The following is a 21333-nucleotide window of genomic DNA, read 5'->3' on the forward strand; positions in this document are numbered from 1 at the left end:
CAGTTTACAAATATCTGCTTTTCTCCCACTCACAGCCATGTAGCTCAAGCCATTTCAATCATCATTAATGCCAGTGTTTTTCCTCAGGGAAGTAAAAATAAGGTAATCTGAAAATTCATTGTATTACTGCCTTCATCAAGAATAACTGTGCCAATCTTTTTTAATGCATTTTCTTCTCCTACCTGTTGCTTTCAGATATTCTGCGTGTATCCTTTCAGATCCTTTTCACTCCGTGCAGTTTATTATTTCAAAATACATATATCCATACTGTTGAAGATTAGGCAAGCACTGTAACTCAAAACCAGCTGCAGACAGAACAAAAAGTTTATCCATTGTGGGGTTATTCTAGGGCACATTCACCTGGGATCTGGAAGTGCTTCTTATACTCAGCCTGGATTTATTTAGCATTTTTCTTCTAGACATAGTATCCATCCAATGTGCTGTATTTCAAAATATTAATTGTATCATTGAAGCTTCATTTTCATGTACTAAATAAAGGCAAATCTTTAAGGCCCTGGTTTCATAACAGGTTCTTCAGATTGCACTAATAACTCTTCTCCACAGCTGTCCCCACTTTGATTTTCTCTTCCCCACATATTAATGACTGCCAGATTTCAACAATCAGATGTTAATTTAAAGAATCTTGTACATCAGGACAAATAATCTATTTTTCTGAAAATACCACCGCCTTTTTCATATCTTTATCATACTGGATTCTCTTTTCTCCTGCACCCTCTCTCCCTAAGTGCTGGGATCCTGGGAAACAACAGAAATGAACATTAATCATTAAGGAAGAAAGGAATATTTGTGGAAGGCAAAACAGAAACTTCATTACACTAGGCTTCACATTTAGTGAATAGAGATCATGACAAACCTCAGAACTCATCTGGAAGCCACTTGAAAGATGGAACCTCCCCTGGCAGGTTTCAGAATTCTTACTGATACACAGATAGAGCTTAGAAGGACTTTGGTCCTGGTTAAACTATTTAGATTAGATACCTAAAGACAGAAAAGATACAAAGTGCCTAGTACAATTTCTATTAGCCTAGTTTCTAAAACCGCCTAATTCTTCTTGTACAATTGCTCTTCTTTTGCTTTCTGCTGCTTAATATTTTTTACCTCAGTAGAAAATCCCAGGGAGTAAGGTGATCATACTTACATCAGTTGCAAAAGCATTACATGAAACTAACCCCAGTGCTGATCACTGAAGACAATAACCTTATGCAATTTCATATCTTCTTTTCCCACTTCACCCACTTTCCTGTCCATCTCAGTTTCACAGCAGTTTTCAGCTACTATGAAACCCAAATCCTAACCCTAATTTCCTCTGTAGCACTATATCAACATTTAACAAGCCTTAACAGAGGACATCTAAACTATGTTTTCTCCCGTTATGAAAAAAACTATTTCAATCAAAGACCCCTTGAAATAAAGGTGACACAGATCTGGGATCTTACATTTATTTTTGTACCCGTCTCTTCAAAATTTTTATTGAAATCAAGCATACATCAGGGACATGATCTGTGGATAATGAAGTCATTTCACTTCCACAAACATGCATTAAATCTTATCCCTTGCCCCTGTTATTATCCAGTATTGCAGTGCTACTCCTGAAATAATGTTTTCTTTAAAAAACACCCAAAAAATGATCTAAAAATCTCTCTAGATAAAATCCTGCTGACAGATTTTTTATTTTTCTTAATCCTTTGGGACCACAATTATCTGACACTGCCTTTAATTTTACTGAAGAGTTGTTCCACTTCAGTTGCAGTCACTCCCATATTATTTCTCCTGCCAATCAATTTGCCTTTGCTTTCATATTCTAAAGTCTTCATCTTTGCTAAGTCTGTTATTCAGCAGACATAATTTTAAATATTTATCTAAAGTATCTGATTTCAGAAGGCAGTAATCACTAATGTTAACTAACTAAGAGTTAAATAAAATGGAGGGTTGAATCACCCCTCAGAAGTGACTGTGCATTGTGTGAACAGGGTCTTTAGGACAATTTAGTTAGCAGCTTGAAAAAAAATGAAATAGAGTCATCTTTTCTACCACTTTTATGCCAAGAAATGTTTGTTCTGGCCTAGGACCAAGATTGAATTACTTTTAATGTTGACACAATCTGTTCTTGTTCTTCTTCGTAACTTTGCAGACAGCAACAGTAGACTTCAGATATCTGTTTTTATTTACTTTTTGAGACTTAATTCATCTTGACTTTTCCAATTTTTACTTCATTTTTGTTTTGGATATCCATGATACATTACCTAAATAAAATTCCTTAAGGGTTTCATAGCTCTTCCCTCCATTCCCCATGGGAAAATCTATTAACAGTAGACCTTATTCCAACAGATATCATTAACTGCCTTAAGAAAGTCAAAACCATAGAATAATCCCCATTTTTGCTAGTGCCTCTTCCTTATATTCGACTGTTTGATCCTGAGTAGCCTAATTTATATAATTCATTGTCTTTCCTAATTTCTCAAACACCTTTTCCTCTGAAATGAGCCCTCTTTCAATAAAAGATCTTTATACAAAATATATTCATTTAATTAAAACTAAGCTCACAGAATTTTTTAGTGTCTCATTATTCACTCCAATAAAACAAAACACATTTAATAATAATACATTTTCACCTACTAAATATCTCAACAAGCTGTAGAGAGCTGAAAAGGAATTAAGATACTTGAAAAACAGAGAGGGGTATGTAATGATTCAAATGGAATAAAACACCTCTGTTTGCACTTCTACTGATAACGGCTTTATTTAATATATGCCTGCAGGTTAAGAAAGGTATTTATCAAGGAAAAAAGGTAACATTTATACTGATATATTCATCATCAGAGAACATTCACTAGCAGTGAAACATTATTCTCTACAATATTAAATTGCTATAATAGTCCCTGGAATCATTTTTGCCTGCACTGTCCCAGATAATTTCCAGGCACAGTTGGAGACAGTATGAATCACAAAGTATTCAAAATATGCAGGTCTGGTATGATCAGATTTAATCAGCTTTTCAAGAAAAAGCAAATTTGGATTCTTCACATATAGCCACTGAAAAATCAGAATTCCATTACATTTACTCCTGTAAAGCTCCAAAGAATAATGTTGCCTTTTTATGTTTACACAGGACCTTCTGCACAATGGGAGAATGGACAGAACAAGGGCAACTTACATAAATTATTCTTCATGAACTGCTTAGCCTTCATTGCAACAGCTTTGCTTCATATAGGGGTCATTGCAATAGTCCATAAGTGAATCAGGGGATGAGTTAGGAAGTGCAGTGCCTAAGCACAGACATTGATCTTTTTTCTTTTCTGATATACACATACTCAAGGAAGTTAGATTTCCTGTTCCAAACAACTGCAGGTTAATCTATTTTTAAAAGTCTACAATTACTCTCAGAAATATGAGAAACATAAGATGTTGGCATCAGAACTGGAATAGTTAGCCCAAAGTTCCACAAGGGTATTACTCACACCTATGATTTTGAGCCACCAGCATGTTACAACTACCATTTTTTATCAACTACACAAATATACAGAACAAACATTTCAATAAGCACCAGTATTCCCCAACAACAATTTTATTCCAAGTTGCTGGTTTTACAGAATTTACAATAATATACCTGTTTCTGCTTCAATCAAGACCAACGAGTCAATTGGGTTTGCTCAGAGAAAAGTATTGTTGGGAGGAAAATGAATAAACTGATTGCCACGCACAATAAGAGTCCTTGACAAAACATGTAATTAAGGCAAGCAGGCAATTCTTCCATCAGCAGGAACAGCTCCAGTTCTTGTTCTTGTTCTAACAGACAATATCAAAAAATTGTCAAACATAGAATCAGAAGTCTATTGTCTATCAGAAAAGGATGCTTTCTGATTTGCTGCCTCTTAGATGGCTCACTTGTTCAGAGTAAAAGTAGCAAAAGGGTTCAGGTCACTTGCTGAACCAGAACCCTGCAGAGTATGTGATAGATTGAAACGGCCATCACTTTTAGTCTAATTCTATTGCACTCTGGACTACAGAAATAAAAAGTTTGATAAAAGGAAAGGACTTGGGCTTTAGCAGTAAAGTGAGTCATGACTGCAAGTGCTACTATTTGGGAATGGTAATTCTTTTAGCAAATTCCTTACAGTGATGTATATGAGCACCAGCTAAGGTGATCGTACCTGGATGCTAGATGCTATTCAAATGCATCACAAGAGAGAGGAAAAACTTTCAGTGCAAATAAGTAGACAGCAGAACCACAGCAAAGGCAGAGGTGTAGGAAAGAAAAAACCAAAACAATTCTTGCCTGTGAAAGAAATCTTCATGTTCCTGTTGAGCAAACTGGCAGTTCATGTGTTTACAAATTGTCAGGACAGAACACAGCACTGAGTCAAGGCAAAGTAGACTGAAAATTAATCTGAAGACCAAGGGGTGCTTTTTCCACACGTCTTTTATTACAGATAGGTCTGGTAACTCTGCCTGATACTTTTTTGACTGCAGGACTGGGTGTTTTGCAAATACTGACTTTCCATCAGAAATGTTAGCTATCTAGCTAATATAGAGTTCATAAGTAATTGGTAAACAATTCTTGATTGCTTGTAAGCTGCTCATAACTTTAAGCAGTATGTGATTAGAAAGAGTGCAGTAAATATCCTTTCTTACTACAAGATCTTTCCTGTCAGAAAGTGTTGCTTGGTAACTTTTTGTAGACTTTTCAGTTGCAAAGATTATACTGGATCAATAACCTCATTGTGGACCTTAGAATAATATATTTTATACATAGCACATTTCAAGCAAAGCCCTTAAAGAGATCGTCTTCACAATCTGACCAACTCCCTGTGCCTCTGAAATATGTAATTACTTGGTATGGTGCCCCAAATACTTTTAAAATTATATTTAAACCCAAAGCAATCAGTCTAATTATTTATTCAGCAAATTTTGCATGTATGGCAAAGTGCTGATCTTTGAAGTCAGAGCATCTTCTCACATATCAATGCAGATTAACAAAATAGTTTCACTGCAAATTCACCATTGTTATTTTTGGAGGACACTAAAAATAGCCATTGGACATATTATGTCTCACCAAGGATGTCCACAACAGTGGGCCGTAGATTATAAGATTACAGCAAATTCCACCAACAAAAAAATGAAAATGCACAAACATCCACCCTTGATATTTTGAAAAACATTTCTCATTTAAAAAATCCTCTCCTTCCACTGTAAAATGTTTATCTTTTTTCCTCAGAAAAAATATAAAGAAGACATTATAAAAATATGTTTTCACGCTAGTGTGAGAACAAACACAAAAATCTCCCAAATATTATCATAGTATCATAATATTAAGTATGATTTTTTTCAAACACCTCTACAAAACTGTAAAGTAATTACTAATTTCTTGCTTGAGCCATGAAGCAAGTAGCACCTCAACCATGATCATAACAAAATGACACATAGTGCCAGAGAGGAGCCATCAGCTTATGAGAAGGTATTAACATGATTTATTTGAAGAGTCATTTTATGAAGCAAAATTCAGTTATTTCTACTTGACATATTTAGGGCAAATCAACTGCTTATAAATGCAAACACCATTCTGAGTTACTGCTGTATTAAATAGTTTGCTTTACCTTGAAATTTAACTGTGTCTTCAGGAATACTGAGAGCACCTCACTGCATTTTCACTTCTGGTCTGAAGAACAACTACAGGCCCTGTGTTACACATACAACATTTGAAGGACCCAATGTGGCACCTCCTGTATAGTAACAGGTCATGACAATCAACCATGAAAGACAGCCCAGTTCAATGAAGAATAAAGGTCTGAGAAAAAGGCACCATTGCTGTCCTCCAGTACAGCGTGCCAGCTTTCAGGCCTTTGGTTTCCTAGTAATAAAATTATATTAAATTCATTAAGCATTTCAGGGCCTGTAGATGGCATTTTCTGAATTGGAACTAGGGTATATTAAGTACTCATGTCTAGAAATCCTCTCAGTGAAGCAAATCATCTTAAGCACCATTGCTATTTCTGCAATTTTTTTCTCTTAATTCTGTACTCTTGTGTTTCTCCTTCACCTAGACCTTTTGATATTCTGCTTCCTCATGCTAAGGGCCCTCTTAGCACTCATATCCTCTGCACAGAATTCACTCCTGCCCTTCCACAGCCCATCTGATAAGATAATCTGTAATGAAATAGCTGCAAGTGGCATTATGTTGTGCTCATGTCTTTGAGCCAACATCTCAGCAGCACAGACAGGACAGGGAGAGCACTGCCAAATCTGGGCCACTTTGTTCCAGGTTCTCTGTAGACAGAGGATGTCAATACTCTGCTCTTTTAAGGAATCTGTCTACCTATGGCCAGTTTTCTTTATGGGCATGGCTGTAAAATGCTGAAATACTACTTCCTGGGAAGACTCTGACAATTTTTTAGTTTTTTAGTACACACACAGATGCTGCCCCTTCTTCTCCAAACTCTTCAATCTTGTGAATAAAAACTTACCTTTTACTTCAGCTAGATATCAAAACTTAGGCTCTATACAACTCAATTAAGCTGTCCATATTGCAAATGTCATATTAACTCTCTGATTTGTGTAGAAAAACATACTTTAAAATTCTATAAGGCCCATGTACATACAGCAAACAGGTCCTTCAGGACTTGCACCTGTATTTTAGCTGGCAGTATAATTAGGTCCCATATGGTTAATGAAATGTAACATGTCAGTATTTTGTAGGCTGGGATTTGTCACACGGAGGTGTTGAATGTAACACCCACTCTACCAACTGTTCAAGAGGAGAAAAATCCAGAACCAGATAAAAGCTTTTGTATAAGAGAAATAGGAAGCAGTCTTACAGGTTTGATTTTCCCATGTTTCTAATGTTCTCTTCCTTTTTTCCAGCGGAGCTATGTCAATCAAGATGCTTTTTCTCAATGTTTCAGAGCACCTTCTCTAAGGGCACAATCTCCTGTGTATTTGGTAACAGAAATATGTATTCAAACTACATGTCTGTGAGTTTCTCTGCCCCACATTCCAAGTAGTGTCTGAGTGTCCCTTCTCTCCAAAGTATTGCTCCTCACAACACTTCTATCACACACTTGAAATGTGGGTGTTTGGAATAAATGCCTCAAAGACACCCATGTGTGCCAATGCTCAGCCTACAAAATGCCAAAGCATTATAAAATCATTAAGCAGGCCCATTGCAGATGGCTGAAGGCATGTCCCCACCAGGCTACAGATGCAGGCACACCCAAAACAGCTCTGATCCAGTCTGTTGTATTGAGATGCTCAGCTCCAGAGTGTTGTACCCCATGCCATGCTTCCCAATGGACTAATGAGTTTGAGCACAATACTGCAACAGTACAGCCCAAATGTGTATTTGAGCCGGTCTCTCCACTGTAAGACATTGGCATGATACCTACAATTTCATCAGGGCCACAGAGATAGTCCAGAAGAGCAAGCAGTTGGATCTCACTTCCACATAAACCATCCCAAAATCCCTTCTCCAGTAGCCACTCCATTGTCTTGTTCTCCATGGCCTGTACTCTCTGACTTTTCTGGTTTGAGGGATTTATTTGACTGCCACTCTTGAAAGGGTCTATAAGAGAGTACTGTGTTTCCATCCACAGAGACACAAGTTAATCAAGCAGCAAAGGCAGGTCCACAGCACACAGAATAGGACACAACAACCTTCCCTCTCCTAACATGGCTGAGTGTGACAAACATGCCATCACATGGAATTGGAGAGGCTTCATGCCTCACATGGGCATATCTGACCACAAATGACTGAGGCTCTTCTCAGCACTTTGTCTCCTGTGCCAGACCTATTTGCATGCCACTCCTCCACAAGCTGGAGGAAATGGACAATTAATAAATCTACACGTCAAGAAACTCTCACTTCTCAATAAAACTCCATGGCAGGATGTTGTTATAACTATAAAGTTTACACAGATCAGTTGAATCTAACGTAGCCTGTCAGAAGATACTGCATGCCTAGTCCATCCCAGTCATCGCAGCAGTCTGTCTTCTATGCAAAACCCATCTCTGAATGCATGTTGCACCAGACGTTTTATTCCGAACAATTTAAGTGTGATGAATTTAAGACATGCTTTGCCTAAGTACCTTTAGATTAAAAAAAAAAAAAAAAAAAAAATCCTCCACAGAAATTTTGTCTGACTGAACAAAATCTTCAGCTCCATGCCCAGTAAGCAGTAAGACACAGACCATCTACATATCACTTTCTTTTCAGGAGGCATGAATGTACCAAAATAAGAAGCTGAGCACTGAAATACCCTGTACAGTGGTCTTTCAAGGCAGATATTTAAGCCAGGGGAAAGAGAGCATCTGACCTCACTTTAACATTTTTTTAGACCCCTTAAATTTGAGTTTGTCTCATACTTTCCCTTTAGGAAATTAAATAGGTCTGACAAATTGCTTGTCTTTTTGCATATGCATGAAATGAGCAAGGTAACTTCACATCCCACAGTGCTGCCGGAATGAAAAAACCAAAGAAACCATTTTTATATATAACCATGATTGAAGATGTATGAAAAGCTTGTATTCAAAAGATAATATGTACTCTTTCACAATTCTATTTTGGATACATATCCTAATCTTTTTGAAAGCTTCTGTTAATGTGAAAAGGATTTGAGTCCTGTATTTTTATGTGGTAAAGATGGAAGAAAAAGGAAAAACTACTTACCTATCAAATGCATCCTAAAGTTCTATTCTACTCATAAAACCAAATGGCAAGCACCTACAAGTTTTTGCTTATTTTCCTCCCTGGATTTCTTTGAAAACCTATGATAAAATTGTTCTCTGAGATGCAAAACTGTCACTGAAACAGGAAAGGAGCTGACTCTTACTGTTTTTTCTCCATCAACACAGATATAAGTTCCCATTCCAAACTTCCAAAGTTTGTAATAGGAAAGGAGTTTTGCTCCTTTTTCATACTTAAATATAGCTTCTCTCATTTGGTCTCTGGATGCATGTCTGCAAGGTTTTCCGTTTATCTTTCAGCTTCAACGCTTTGCTTGCACGTGAGAAAATGTCCTGTTTTTCACTAAATGCCAAATCTGCAAATGTAACCACTGTAATACACTAAGCTTTAAGAATGTAGTTGTGTTGAAAATTATATCTAGTTAGAATCATGTATTTTAAAAAGAGAATATAGACCTTAAACCTGAACTTTAGAATACATCTGGACTAAGTTTGGATCCTCTAGGTGAAAGAACTTTAAAAATAGTGTATAGTTTTGATGGCCTTTATTTTATCCAGGGCTCAATCTGCATTGATTGATAGTCAGGGCCACATAAACCAAAAGTTTTAGAAATTTCCAAATCAGTGCATCCTGTCATATTTATGAAATTATGTACCTGAAGTTGCTCAGTAATCTTATTTTGACAAAAGAGGGATAAGAGCAAAAAAAAAAAAATTCAAACCTAACCAGGGGTAAGAGTAAAGAATTAATGTAATCAGAAAAGAAACAGTGGGTTTAAAAAAACCCACTGAACCTTGAGAATGGTGAGAGAGTAAGCCAGATAAGCAGAAGTTATGACAAGAGAGAAAAAGATAACTGTAAAGGGAAAAATCAGCAGTATATATTTACAGGCCACCACTTTATTTGTTTGCTAATAAGGTAAAAAAATATCACTTTGTATGCTGAAGTCCTGCCTGACTTCAAGGTGAAGAAAATAGAATACAAATTTCCCTAAGAGAAAGGGTACATGTTCTTAAAAATGAATTTGACAAAACTGGAAAGATTTATACAAGGGCTATAATAAAAACTCAGCACCTGGAAAAGCCACTTTACGGAAATGACAGGAGAATTAGCGATCTTTGGTTTCACCAAAATAAAGATTAGAAAAATGCCTGGGAAGAGAAGCTTTTTCCAGGAAGAACTTATCATAATAAAGGGTTGTAGGTTGGAGAAAACAAAACAGCTGGTTATTTCATTTGAAGAATGAGTGATTCACAGCCTGAACAGACTACCTGATAGTGAAATCAACTCTGTCTCTACATGAGGTCCTTAGGTGAAGCTACTTTGTGTGTATCTTCATAAACAATACGTTTTAGCCTAAGTGATAACTACTAATAACTAGCTGTCATTTTATTGCCTATCCTACACAGCAGAAATAAGATATGGAGAACAGATTTCTACAAATTCAAACCAGAGAAGGGCAAACATGTTCTGTGATTTGGTCATGTGTGATCAACCATAGTTTATATATGTTCACCTTATGCCCTCCAGAATCTCAGTCTTGGACAACTGACAAACAGACAATTCAGTTGTCCAAGACTGAGATTTCCTAAATCTTTAGCACAGTCCTCTCACTATTATTTTACCCCTCTGTTTTGGCAGTAATTCCTCTATTCTTCCTCCTACCCCCTGTAATGTCAACTAGAAGGTTAAAAGGAATCTCTCTCAAGAGGAAAATGTACAAACAAAACATGTAATCCTAGTTAAAGACAAATAGGAAGCATCTGACTAGATCACAACAGACTGAGGAACAGTCTGTAGGAATTTTCCTCATACTTCCACTGTTCTTAGCAGTTGAGTTGGATTTTGGCCATGGGACCCATTCGGTGTGATGGTTTACCATCCACCCCAGATATGATTTTTGCAATTCTTCAAGTATATATTGCACTTTGAGAAAAGCCATTCCCCATACATTGTTTGTTTGCCCTTTGACAATGTAATTGATTTTATATGGAGGCTTTCACATATATCACCTGGACAATGTATCTGGCCAGCCATAAATGTTGTCAGACTTCCAGAAAGAAAAATCAAACCCCTCAGTTAAAGGAAATCTTATATGCATTTTTTTTCCAGTCAGTATATTCAGAATTATGAACTCATTATGTTCATTTAAAAACAAGGCAGTGATTTATGAAGAATATTGTCTGCAAATTCAGTTGCCAAGGTAGATGGCAACTGTTCTGTTAACAACCTTCCCAAACGCTCCTTTAATGTATACACATATAATATAATGATATAAACACTATGCATTACAGCATGGGCTGCCTTCATATCATGAGCCTGCAATCAGATTTTAGTAAGATGGATGCAACATTATTCTCTTTCTAGTGGCTTTCAAACTAAATGTAAATCTATAATTTTTGGCTCACCTCCAAGATCACTGTCTCCTCCATGATTCAAGGACCAGCTAGTCAGAACTGCCTTAAAGGAAGGCGGAAAGTTTAAAAGATCCAGCACATGCCCTTTGCCTTTTCTTAGCTTTCAAAGAAATCACAAATTAATTCTCATAGGCACAGGAAATGTTCTTCATGTATGGACCAATGTAAATATTTGTTCTGCTCCTTAAATGCACAGAAAGTTTCAAATTTTGAAGCATCATTGATTTAATTCTTGTACTATTGAGCTGCCTACGATATGGTTTTGATGCATGAAGATACTGACAAGTACAGGACATCCTCTTTTTTCCTTTTTTCTGTAGGAAATTAAATCCTAATTTTTTGTAGTCTTTTCCTACCTATGGTCTTAAACTAACATTCTGAAAAGTGTGTTCCAATCCCAGTCCTTCCAATTGTGCTGGACAGCTTTTTCTGTCTCTCTCCCGTTGTTCCTGGGTCCCATCTCAACAGTGTTCTGATCACCCCTGAATTTGCAATAACAGAATTTATTTCAATGAATATGGAACAATGCTTTGGAAGCTTTTTGGGTTTGGTGGTTTGTTTTTGTTTTTGGTTTTTTTTTTTTTTATATATATCAAAATTTAGTTTTGACCTTCAAAATTTGACCTATCAAAAATTACTTTAAAAATAAATGGCTTAAATTTCCTGTCACTAGGTAACATACATGAAAAAAGTAAAATATAGAGTTTGAAGAATAAGGAACACAGATTCAGAAGTACCACAAATGTTTTCAAATACAAATTCACAATACAAATGGGACTCTGTTTATCATCCTCTCCTTAATTACTGGATTCATTTCAATATATCCAACAATTTTTAATTTGTATACAGGATTGGTAATACAAGACACATGCTAAATGAAATGGGATGTAAGGGAAACTTCCAGCTCTTTATTGAATAAAACACCTTTTGTCAAAACTGTTAAGGAATGCTAATATCTGTGAAAAGCAGTTAAAAGTGAACGCAGTTTAGTACAAAGATCTCATTTGATTTATCAAGTTATCTTTTATCAACTCTTAATATAAACCCATAAAGCAGTTTATTTTGACCAAATTCTAAAATTTTTTTGAATTTTTATTCACTAAAAAATGTTATTATTTTAGCTTTGAATTCTGACTTGGGACAAAAATTACTTCAGGAAACTTATTTGTTTCAATTGCATGGAATATCTTTTTCCAAACAGGTCTATAGCATGTACTTTTTAATCTCAAAGACAAAATATCAATGAGGGATATAGAAAAGGAATCACTGCCACTACCCTTAGGTATCTGATAACACATATTAGAAGAACCATCTTTGATAAAACTGCTGTGAAGTGACAAAGTGATAAAACTGACTCTGCAGTGCAACTTTGCTTTCTGAAAGATTTCCAAATCTCATCAATGCTATAGATCCTTCTCTGACTGAGGAGGTACAGCCTGGGCATGCAGACAGTAACTGGGCTATTTCCAGGGCTCAAGCAGTGGAAAAAGGGAAGATGAAGCTAGAGGTTGCTGGACTCTCATTGTTTCTTCTCAGTGAAGGCAAGTTTCATGACACTGAAGCTTTCACTGAGTTGCTGTAGAGTCTAAGTGGCTGAAAAAATGACATTCAAACACTTAGTCCCTAAACAAAAGAAGCAAAGTGACATTTTGACAACCCAAATTACCTACTCTTAGCTAAGTCCACCTTCCATCATTCCTTTAAAAACTAATTTTCTTTTTAAGATTTAGAATAGCACACCTCCTTGCTCATATTCCTTTTACAGTCTCATGGTATTTTTCCTAAGAATTTTTATCCCCATTACACTCACAGAATGCAGAGTATACCCCTCATTTTATATTTTTCTGTCAGTCAAGATCCTTCACAGCAGGTGTGTCTGGCCTGAGCAGACTAAGAGCAGTGTTAAAGTGTTTTCTAGGCTGTCACTCACTGCAGGGCAACACAAACATTAACTCAAAGTTACTCCACTTTTCTGTCTTAGCATTCCCAGCTGGAAGAGAGCATTTGCTCACTTTTCACAATTGGAATACTAGGACAACTATTTAAATTAGTCCAGAAAATAGCTACCTCTTTCAGATGTCAATTTTCAATAAAAATGAGCAAGCAAAAAGATAGGACTGGAATTTGAACAGGGTATTTTTCCCCCATGTTTTCTTTCAGATGACAGATATTTTTCAGTTTTTCCAGAAGATTACTATGAACAAGAGAATATCAAATTGTGATAATTCTGATCTCAAAAATTATGTTTGAAACAGTTAAAAAGTAATTTCAGAAAACTACAAATCATTATTATTTATACCCCAGATTTAAACATTGAATAGAATACTCTCCATCTTTATACAGGAAATTCTCCAATTTTCTGAAATAGATTTTGGCTGCAATTGAAAATATTTTCATGGACTAGCACAGACATTCTTGGTATGTATTTCAACATGGGTTTTTTTCTGCATATAAAGCATGAAAAAATATCACCTCTGCTTCACATTAAATTAACCCAAATTTCAATTGTATTACTTTGTGAAAAGCAAATAATATTTTTGACCATGACACAATTGTTGTCTCTAAAGGAGAATAATCTAGAATCTGAAGGAAAGACCTCATATAAGTACAGTTTTTTTTCCCAGGTTTAACATCAACTTTTTGCAATTCTTTCATTCATTTCTTCACCCTATTCTCACAGACTATGAATAATTTTGATTTAGCTTTGTATTTGGGAACAAATTATGGGGGCAAAAATATTCTTTTAACCAGACACATTTGAACAAAAATGAAAGGAACTGTGTGCAGTAATCTTTATGTGCAGGGAAAAACAGGTCTGCTTTCTTTATGCTTGCCAGATTACATCCAAAGAAAACGAATGTGAACCACCTCTTTATATGCACTTATGATTAATTTAAATGGAGCAAAGCAAAGTTAAACATGGAGGACTTTGAGGCTGAGTTTCATTCAATGTTTACCCGCAGAACTGCCTGAAGAAAATGTGAACTGTCTTGTTTCTTAAGGTTGCCTTCAAAAGCAAATTACACCTTGTACATAACCAGAATAAATTTCTCCCTTGCCATCCCCAGTATATTTGGCTTATTGTGTTTCAATTGTACCCCTGTACAGCTCTATTTTTCCAGCATACATCACCTCTTCACCCTATTCAGTGCAGCAAAATAAATGGTTTCCAATGGCAATGAAAATTGCCTTTCTAGTTATTAGTTCATTTGACTTGAGGCAAATTTTAAGCAGAGATTCTCAGGGTTTGATCTTGATTCTGACCAGGAAGGTCTGGTCCAAAAGTCAGTCTGCTTAACAGGAGGGTACTGAGTTCAAACTGGATTTCAGAATGAGGCTTTCAAACCTCAGTGACTGGAGAAAAGAAAGTTGCACATATATTGCTTTGATCTTTCAAAAAGACCAAGGAATGTCTTCATATGAGAAATATGAAGGCAAACAGGCAACTCTTTCTGTTTCGGAAGCCAGCCAGCCTCTTCCAGATTTCTCCCACCATTTTCAATTAACTGTGGTGTCAAGTGGTTAAGCAAGAAAAGACTGAGAAAAATCCCCACGGTGCATGAGCTGCATGGCCCACCTGCATGCCAAACATCATCACCCAGAAATACACGCACAAATTTCCCTCTCTACACCTTCCTGTGAGAATTGCTTTCCACAGAGGAGAGCAACAATTACATGAGCTAAAAAGGATCTCAAACATTCTTGCAAGACTGCGAGACTAAATTAGGGGCCTTCTCTCTGCTGTGCTACTTTTCCTCAGACAGAAGCACACACAGAGATCTTGGCTGCATTATTGACTTGCTGTCTGTCTGTGAAGTTGGTTTAAGAAGTGAATGTTGGTTTAATTTTAAGGAAAGTTTGTTTAAGCTATGCTCCTACCACAGAAGCAGAAAAAAAAACATCTGTAACATAACTGAAAGAGTTGGGTCAGTAGGAACTCCAGCACACCCTGGCATGCCTGTTGTAGTAATCTGTATATTTTGAGGCAGCTGCTTCAGGCTTTGAGTGATAGGTCCTTCGTACAAGGAGTTTCACACCCCAGCTTCCCTCATTCCTGCTCACTCCCAGCTCCCTGCCATGCACTGCTGACTTGTCTGTTCATGGGGCCTCAGTGTGGACTAAACCTCAGAACTGATAGGCATTTTGAAAAACAGTCCTCATTGTGCGTGAAAGGGTTTTACTTTAAAGACAGGTTTGTTCAGAGTAGAGCCTCACAAGCAATTCAATGTAAGGAAGAGCTGGAGAATGGGGGATGATGATAATGATTTCTGACAGAGACAAGAAAGAAAGAGTTACAACATAAGACTAAGACTTGCAAAGATTTCTGATTGGCCTATGTAAAATACACTAAAGAAAGTGAAGATGACTTATTTTTTAAATGAGAAATGTCATACATTTGCTGCTCACATTTTCTATTGAAGGGATTGAAGACCCTTCCTCCTCAAAATTAAAAGAGCTACATGGACAGCCGTTCTTTCTACCTTTCAATTTTTAGGAAAAAAATTTAGAGGTAAAAAAAAGTAAACCTGGAGGCATCACCTTGTTTAATTTGCAATACTAAATGTCAAAGGAGCAAAGTTTACAAGAATCTCCTAACAGTTTTTGTGTATTTTAAATCTGGAAGTCTTAAGTAAGGATTTAACAACACAACATCCGATCAACCTTCCAAAATATTAATCCACTGTAGACAAAGATAATTATTAAGTTCATAAGGAAGGATTCAAACAAGAAGCTTTTTATTATGAAACTGTTGATGTATGCCAGTCTTTTCTTACACTAGACCAAAAAGAGCCTTATAAATTTATCTGCTGATGGGACTACCAAAGGAATGAAATTAACAGGCTTGTCATGCCTCTTTTTTACTCTCCATCCAGCTTTGGAGGAAAAGAGCCTCCCTCTCCATGGAAAACATTCACAGAAGCCTATTGATCAGAATATGATCATAAAGATCAGAAGAGTCTGGTTAATAATCTTATTACTAAATGAAAATTAGCTAAAGATAATTAATGAAGCTGGCCAGAACCTCCTTCTATGTGTGAAAAGGACTACCTTCTATGGGATCTTCTAAAATCCTACATCAATAAAAGGATCCAAGGAGCAGGATTCAACAATTGTTTTTCTGTTTTGAAATAATACCTGTGAATGTATGACACTGAGTTGAGTGGGATATTTAGAATGTTATATTACAAGATACCATAGTAAAATGAAAAATAATTCCAACATAAATAAATAAATATATAAATACTCTGTCTTTTGCCTATTTATTCAATTATTTTTCTTTAGCATTCATGTGTAGAGTTTTTTAAAGGTGTTTTAAAAAAAATGCAAGGAATAACATGTGCCATAGTCTTTGGTAAGTGTACTAAACATCAGACATAGTGACATTTCATAGAAGTACCTTGATCAGCTAGTATTTTTCTAGTTCATAATAAATACATCTGTTCTATTGTAATAAAATTTTTGATATTATTTACCTGGAGAGTCTATTCATCATCCTTAACAGATGATGCAATTAGATGATAGGACCATAAAGTTCACCCAAGTTTAATGCTCTTTCACTGAAGTACAAAATTATATTGCTGTGCTATTAAGGAGGCTTCAGGTTTTAACAGTGTTTCACCCACCATATCCACTTTAATAATGGCAGAAGCAGGCACATGTTGTATGTACTACATATATAATTTTGTTTTTCTCTTTCACATTTAGCTCTTTCCTCATTTACTTCTCATCTTGTCCATAGTATCTATATCCTACTCCAGCCCTTGTGTCCCTATTCCCATCTTTCCAGTGCACAGTACAAAGTTCCTCTGGTGTAAGATTAGCGTGCCATATGCTACCATCTGCTCCAAATAGTGTCCTCAGAAAGTGGAAAAAGTACATATTTTCACTCTATGAAGAATCAGACTTTGATACAAGCATGACGATTCCCACACTGAATATAAAAACATCCCATCTCAATAAGGAGAGGTATAAAAGTTGTTCATTGCAAAAACTAGATGAGTCACCAAAAGTAGTCAGAATATAAAATCTTATGCTATTGTTAGTGGCATTATTTTGACCATGAGGTTATTCATAGATATTTGTGGAGGGAAGGCTGCACACCTAACCATGCCATAGGTATCAGCTGGTACAAAATACCCTCATTACATGATGTCACATAGAGTGATTTATACACTGTTTTGAACAGTGAAATTTTAGATTAAACTGTTACTGTATTCATGCATCCCCATACAAAAGAGACTCCAGCTATTTACCAGCTCTCACTATCATGATGGAAATGTGGTTGCGACAATCTGCATGCAAATTCTAACTTTTATTTTTTTAATACTGCAGAATAAGTTCTCTGCATATCTGTAGGAGGAAAGAGATCTCGACATTATACCATTGGACCAGCATCTCCTCAGAAGGGGCTTTGAATAGTATAAAGCTTGCCAGAGAAACATACTCAATGTGTGGGAAGGACAATCTGCTCTCTATTGGTTGTAATAAAGCCAGCAGCATCTGCCACTGTTCGGCAACGTCATCACCACTACTCAATCTCTTAACATTTTTCATTCTCAGTTTGTATTCTGAGCCTGCCATTCAACATCTGTCTATTTGAACAGAGGCAACACAGTGAGGTCCTAAAACTCATCACAGAATTTAATTCCATAAAAGTCCCTAAATGGGGATGTCATTAGGCAGGGGCTGATGAAACTTGCTCTTAAGACAGTATCAAATTCTAGTCACTTCTAGCAAGATGAACTCAATTCTATCAGTAAAAGGAATAATGAAATCAAGTGCACTTTTCCATAGCATTTCCCTTTAATCACATACTCTTCTGGACTCTTGATAAAAGGTTTAAGCTCTATGTCAAATAAATAAAAAGAGGAAAGCAATTTAGCACACAGTTCTGATTTTCTGGATGCTTGATGGAGCATAAATATGTGAGGAAATTCAAGGAAACTTCCCTTGCTCTCTTCCAAAACCAATGCCCATAGGCAGAGGAAGTGGTGCAATACTCCATGGAGTACTGTAAAAAGGATGGAAAGATATCTGATTTTCAGAAGCTGGGACAACTTGCATTCAAATATTAGCCAGAATTGTGTGTTTTCTATTATCTGTGCCTCTGTGGCTTAGACATTAAACAGGAACATATTCTGACTCAGCTAGTTTCAAATGATGATTTAGCTCTCATCTGCACTATGAAAACCAGATGCTTTCTCACTACCCATTGATTCTAAAAGTCATAATTGTTATTATACATAAATACATTGATTCGTAGATAAAGAAAAATAAATAAATATCAACTAAATTAAATTAAGTTTAGAGACTCCAGATCAAACACCTTTACCAGTGAGTGGCCCTAGAGCACGCACCATCCTATGTTTCAAAATTTATTTTCAGCCATTGACAACATGATGCTACTTCAAACCCACAGAGAACGTACAGTTCTTATTAAGCAAAGTAAAGGTCTATACTATTGACACCTGACTGGTAAAAACCCAATATCAAACTGTCATCATCCATCCATTAGACCACATCAGAGTATTTCAAAGTCATTTTTATGTGGTAAAAAGCAACCTCTTACCTTCAGTGTGTACAGCAGAAACATAGGTCCAGTTATAGCGTTTGACGATGTCCACCATCGCCTTTGCTTGCTGCGCATCAGATGGCACCACTCTCATAAAATACTTGAACAGAGTTTTGTCACTTAGGTCCATGCTTGTGGCAGAATAAGCAATCTGAGGTATATTGAAAAGCTGTAACAAGTTCTGGACCTGGATAGCAACAGAGCTGGAGCCAGGCCCAATGACACCAACAATGGGTTTCTTGGAGCGGAAAGACGATGATGATCCATCCACACATCGCACCATCCCTTCCTCTTCTTCCGAAGAAATAAGAGAGTCCCTTATAAACTCAATGCTCTGCTCTAGAGCCACAGCAGAATGCCAGCAAGAGTCCCTTATTTCACATCCTAATGTTATATTTGGCAACAGCGTGGGGTCCAAATTAATTCTGTCAAGGGTATGTAGCATTGCCTCCACTCTCTGAATACCATACTGCTCTCTTACCTCTCCACATTTCCTCTCATGGACTTTGTCAACAGTTGGTTGGTGATGGACAGAGAATAGAGCTCCAATGATAATATCACCAGGCATGTGTGCAACCACTCTTCTCTCATTTGCCTGTGCTGAAACCAAAAGCCCAAAGTTCCCGCAGACATCTTCCTTCAACAGCAGGATTGCAAGGAACAGCAAAAGGACCATTTTAGGAAATTTTAGGCTGGTAGAGACAACATGATGGAAAAAAGTTGGAGAGAGATGAAAAGTAGTTATCAAATCTTCTGGATAGCAGGATCACTATACTGATTGTTAACCAGGAGTTGGCATCTGTTCTCTAAGGAGTCACCATCATCTCCAAGTGGATAGGTATGCAGAGCTGCGCATGAGGTCATAATCCTCATACCCTTCAAAAATTAATAAATAAGAGAAAGATCTTTAAAATTATTTATAAATTCAGTAATATAGATAATCTTATCTATTAAGACACAATATCTTGTAATCTTGTCTAAAATTGCACCTATTTCTACAGAGATAAGTGCCTCTAATACATTTCTACTGCTTATGCTTGCTTTCATAATTTTTAAACTGGAAAACTTTATCTCACTTGAGAGTTTCATAATCTTAGATTTGTACTTCTGCCGGTTGAAATCAACATCTTCCTTTTGACAATTGTTTAAAATTCTTTGGGGAAATAGTTTCAAATGCACAAAAGACTGGAAAGTATTTAGTTCTACAGAAGAAAGGTGTGCTGCCATTCTAATAGGTGTCTTCGAAAATAACTCCCTTTAATTTCAGACCCTTTTTATATCTCTAATATACATATGCCACACTAATGTACCCTGGACTGCACTCTATTATCCGTTCCAGCACTAGGAAACTGCTATTGACACACAAAGCTGCTATTCTAAGGAATGAAGAATGTATAAATCTGTTTTTATTTTGCAAGATACAGCCTGAAATAAGTTGGCTTTTAAACAAGATTAAGAAAACTCACTTTGTTATTAATATCTATATTTGTTTTAAGCAAAGAAAAAATAATTCTCAAACAGCAAAGCAATGAAATTATTTTCACCTTTTTACATCCTTACTTCAAAAATCATCAAAAAGTAATTTGAAAAAGCCTTATACTGTACACAACCCTACAGACTTCACTGGTATCAAGAAGTCAACACAAAGATTACAGATGCACTAATCCCCAAAATATTTGATCAGCTACATTTACCTATAGATTGCAATGCAATCTGCACTCATCTTTACTATTGCTGAAGGATAAATAAATAAATAAATAAATAAATAAATAAATAAATAATCTAACACTTCACATCTTGGGTTGTGGTTAACCTGTGGAACTAGGAAATGCACTTGAAAATGTTCTGCACCTGGCAGTGGATTTGCAGCAGAAGGTTTCCAGTTTCAAATATAGTGCTTAAAGAGTTGTTTGCCAGGTCTTGATCCCTGAGCATATTAAATACCATCTCACCTGCCAGTGAATACACTGGCAGTACAGAAAGATAAGTGCACTCTTAAATCTAAGATGCTGAGCTACATAGTGAACCAATATGCTCAAATTAATTTTTAACAAAACAACTGCAAAATTCTGGAGAAGGCTCCAATCTCAGTTTTATTGATGTAAATCTTTTGATGCAATAAAAAAAATTAAAATTCCATACATTTCCGACATCACTAATGATTTCTAATCTATTTACAATCTATTTACAACTCTAACAGGGCCTACATATTGTAAAGTGAAAGAAACCATTGTGATAGAAAATCTACCTCTGTTTGTTTGAGTTGAAAATCTCACAAGATTTAATCTTGAATTTACTCCTCACAGCTAGTTCATTCAGTATAGTGACACAGTGAAGCTCTTTGTAATTCTGAAGATGAGACACAAAAATATAAAAACATTCTTCTGCTTGATGCTAGGCTTTCTATATTATTTTACCTAGATGTATAAATTATAAATTATTTTCACAGAGGAGTGAGTGAGTTTGAGTGAGTATTCCCAAATAAAATGCAAATTCTTTAAAAGAGGAAGCATTCAATATAATATTCAAATATTAATTTCCATATTAATAAGTTCATGTAATATTAATGTTAGTAATATAAAGTGTTAATAGTAAAATAATGTTCAGAAAACTGTAAAACATTTCAAGAAGGTATGGGGTTTTTT

At 36.0% G+C, this 21333-nt stretch overlaps 1 protein-coding gene across 14 annotated transcripts in view; it reads right to left on the minus strand.

Annotated features, from left to right (window-relative positions):
• Positions 1 to 21333, minus strand: part of GRM5 (glutamate metabotropic receptor 5) — a 239080-nt gene that overhangs the window by 210112 nt on the left and 7635 nt on the right. For all 14 annotated transcript variants that reach the window (XM_030269036.4, XM_030269023.4, XM_030269022.4 and 11 more), the window contains one exon: positions 18686 to 19564. In XM_030269036.4, coding sequence (XP_030124896.1) covers positions 18686 to 19364 — 679 coding nt within the window. In that variant the 5' untranslated portion in view covers positions 19365 to 19564. The remainder of the gene's footprint in view (positions 1 to 18685; positions 19565 to 21333) is intronic.

Source organism: Taeniopygia guttata, chromosome 1 (assembly GCF_048771995.1).
Source record: "Taeniopygia guttata chromosome 1, bTaeGut7.mat, whole genome shotgun sequence".
NCBI lineage: Eukaryota > Metazoa > Chordata > Aves > Passeriformes > Estrildidae > Taeniopygia > Taeniopygia guttata.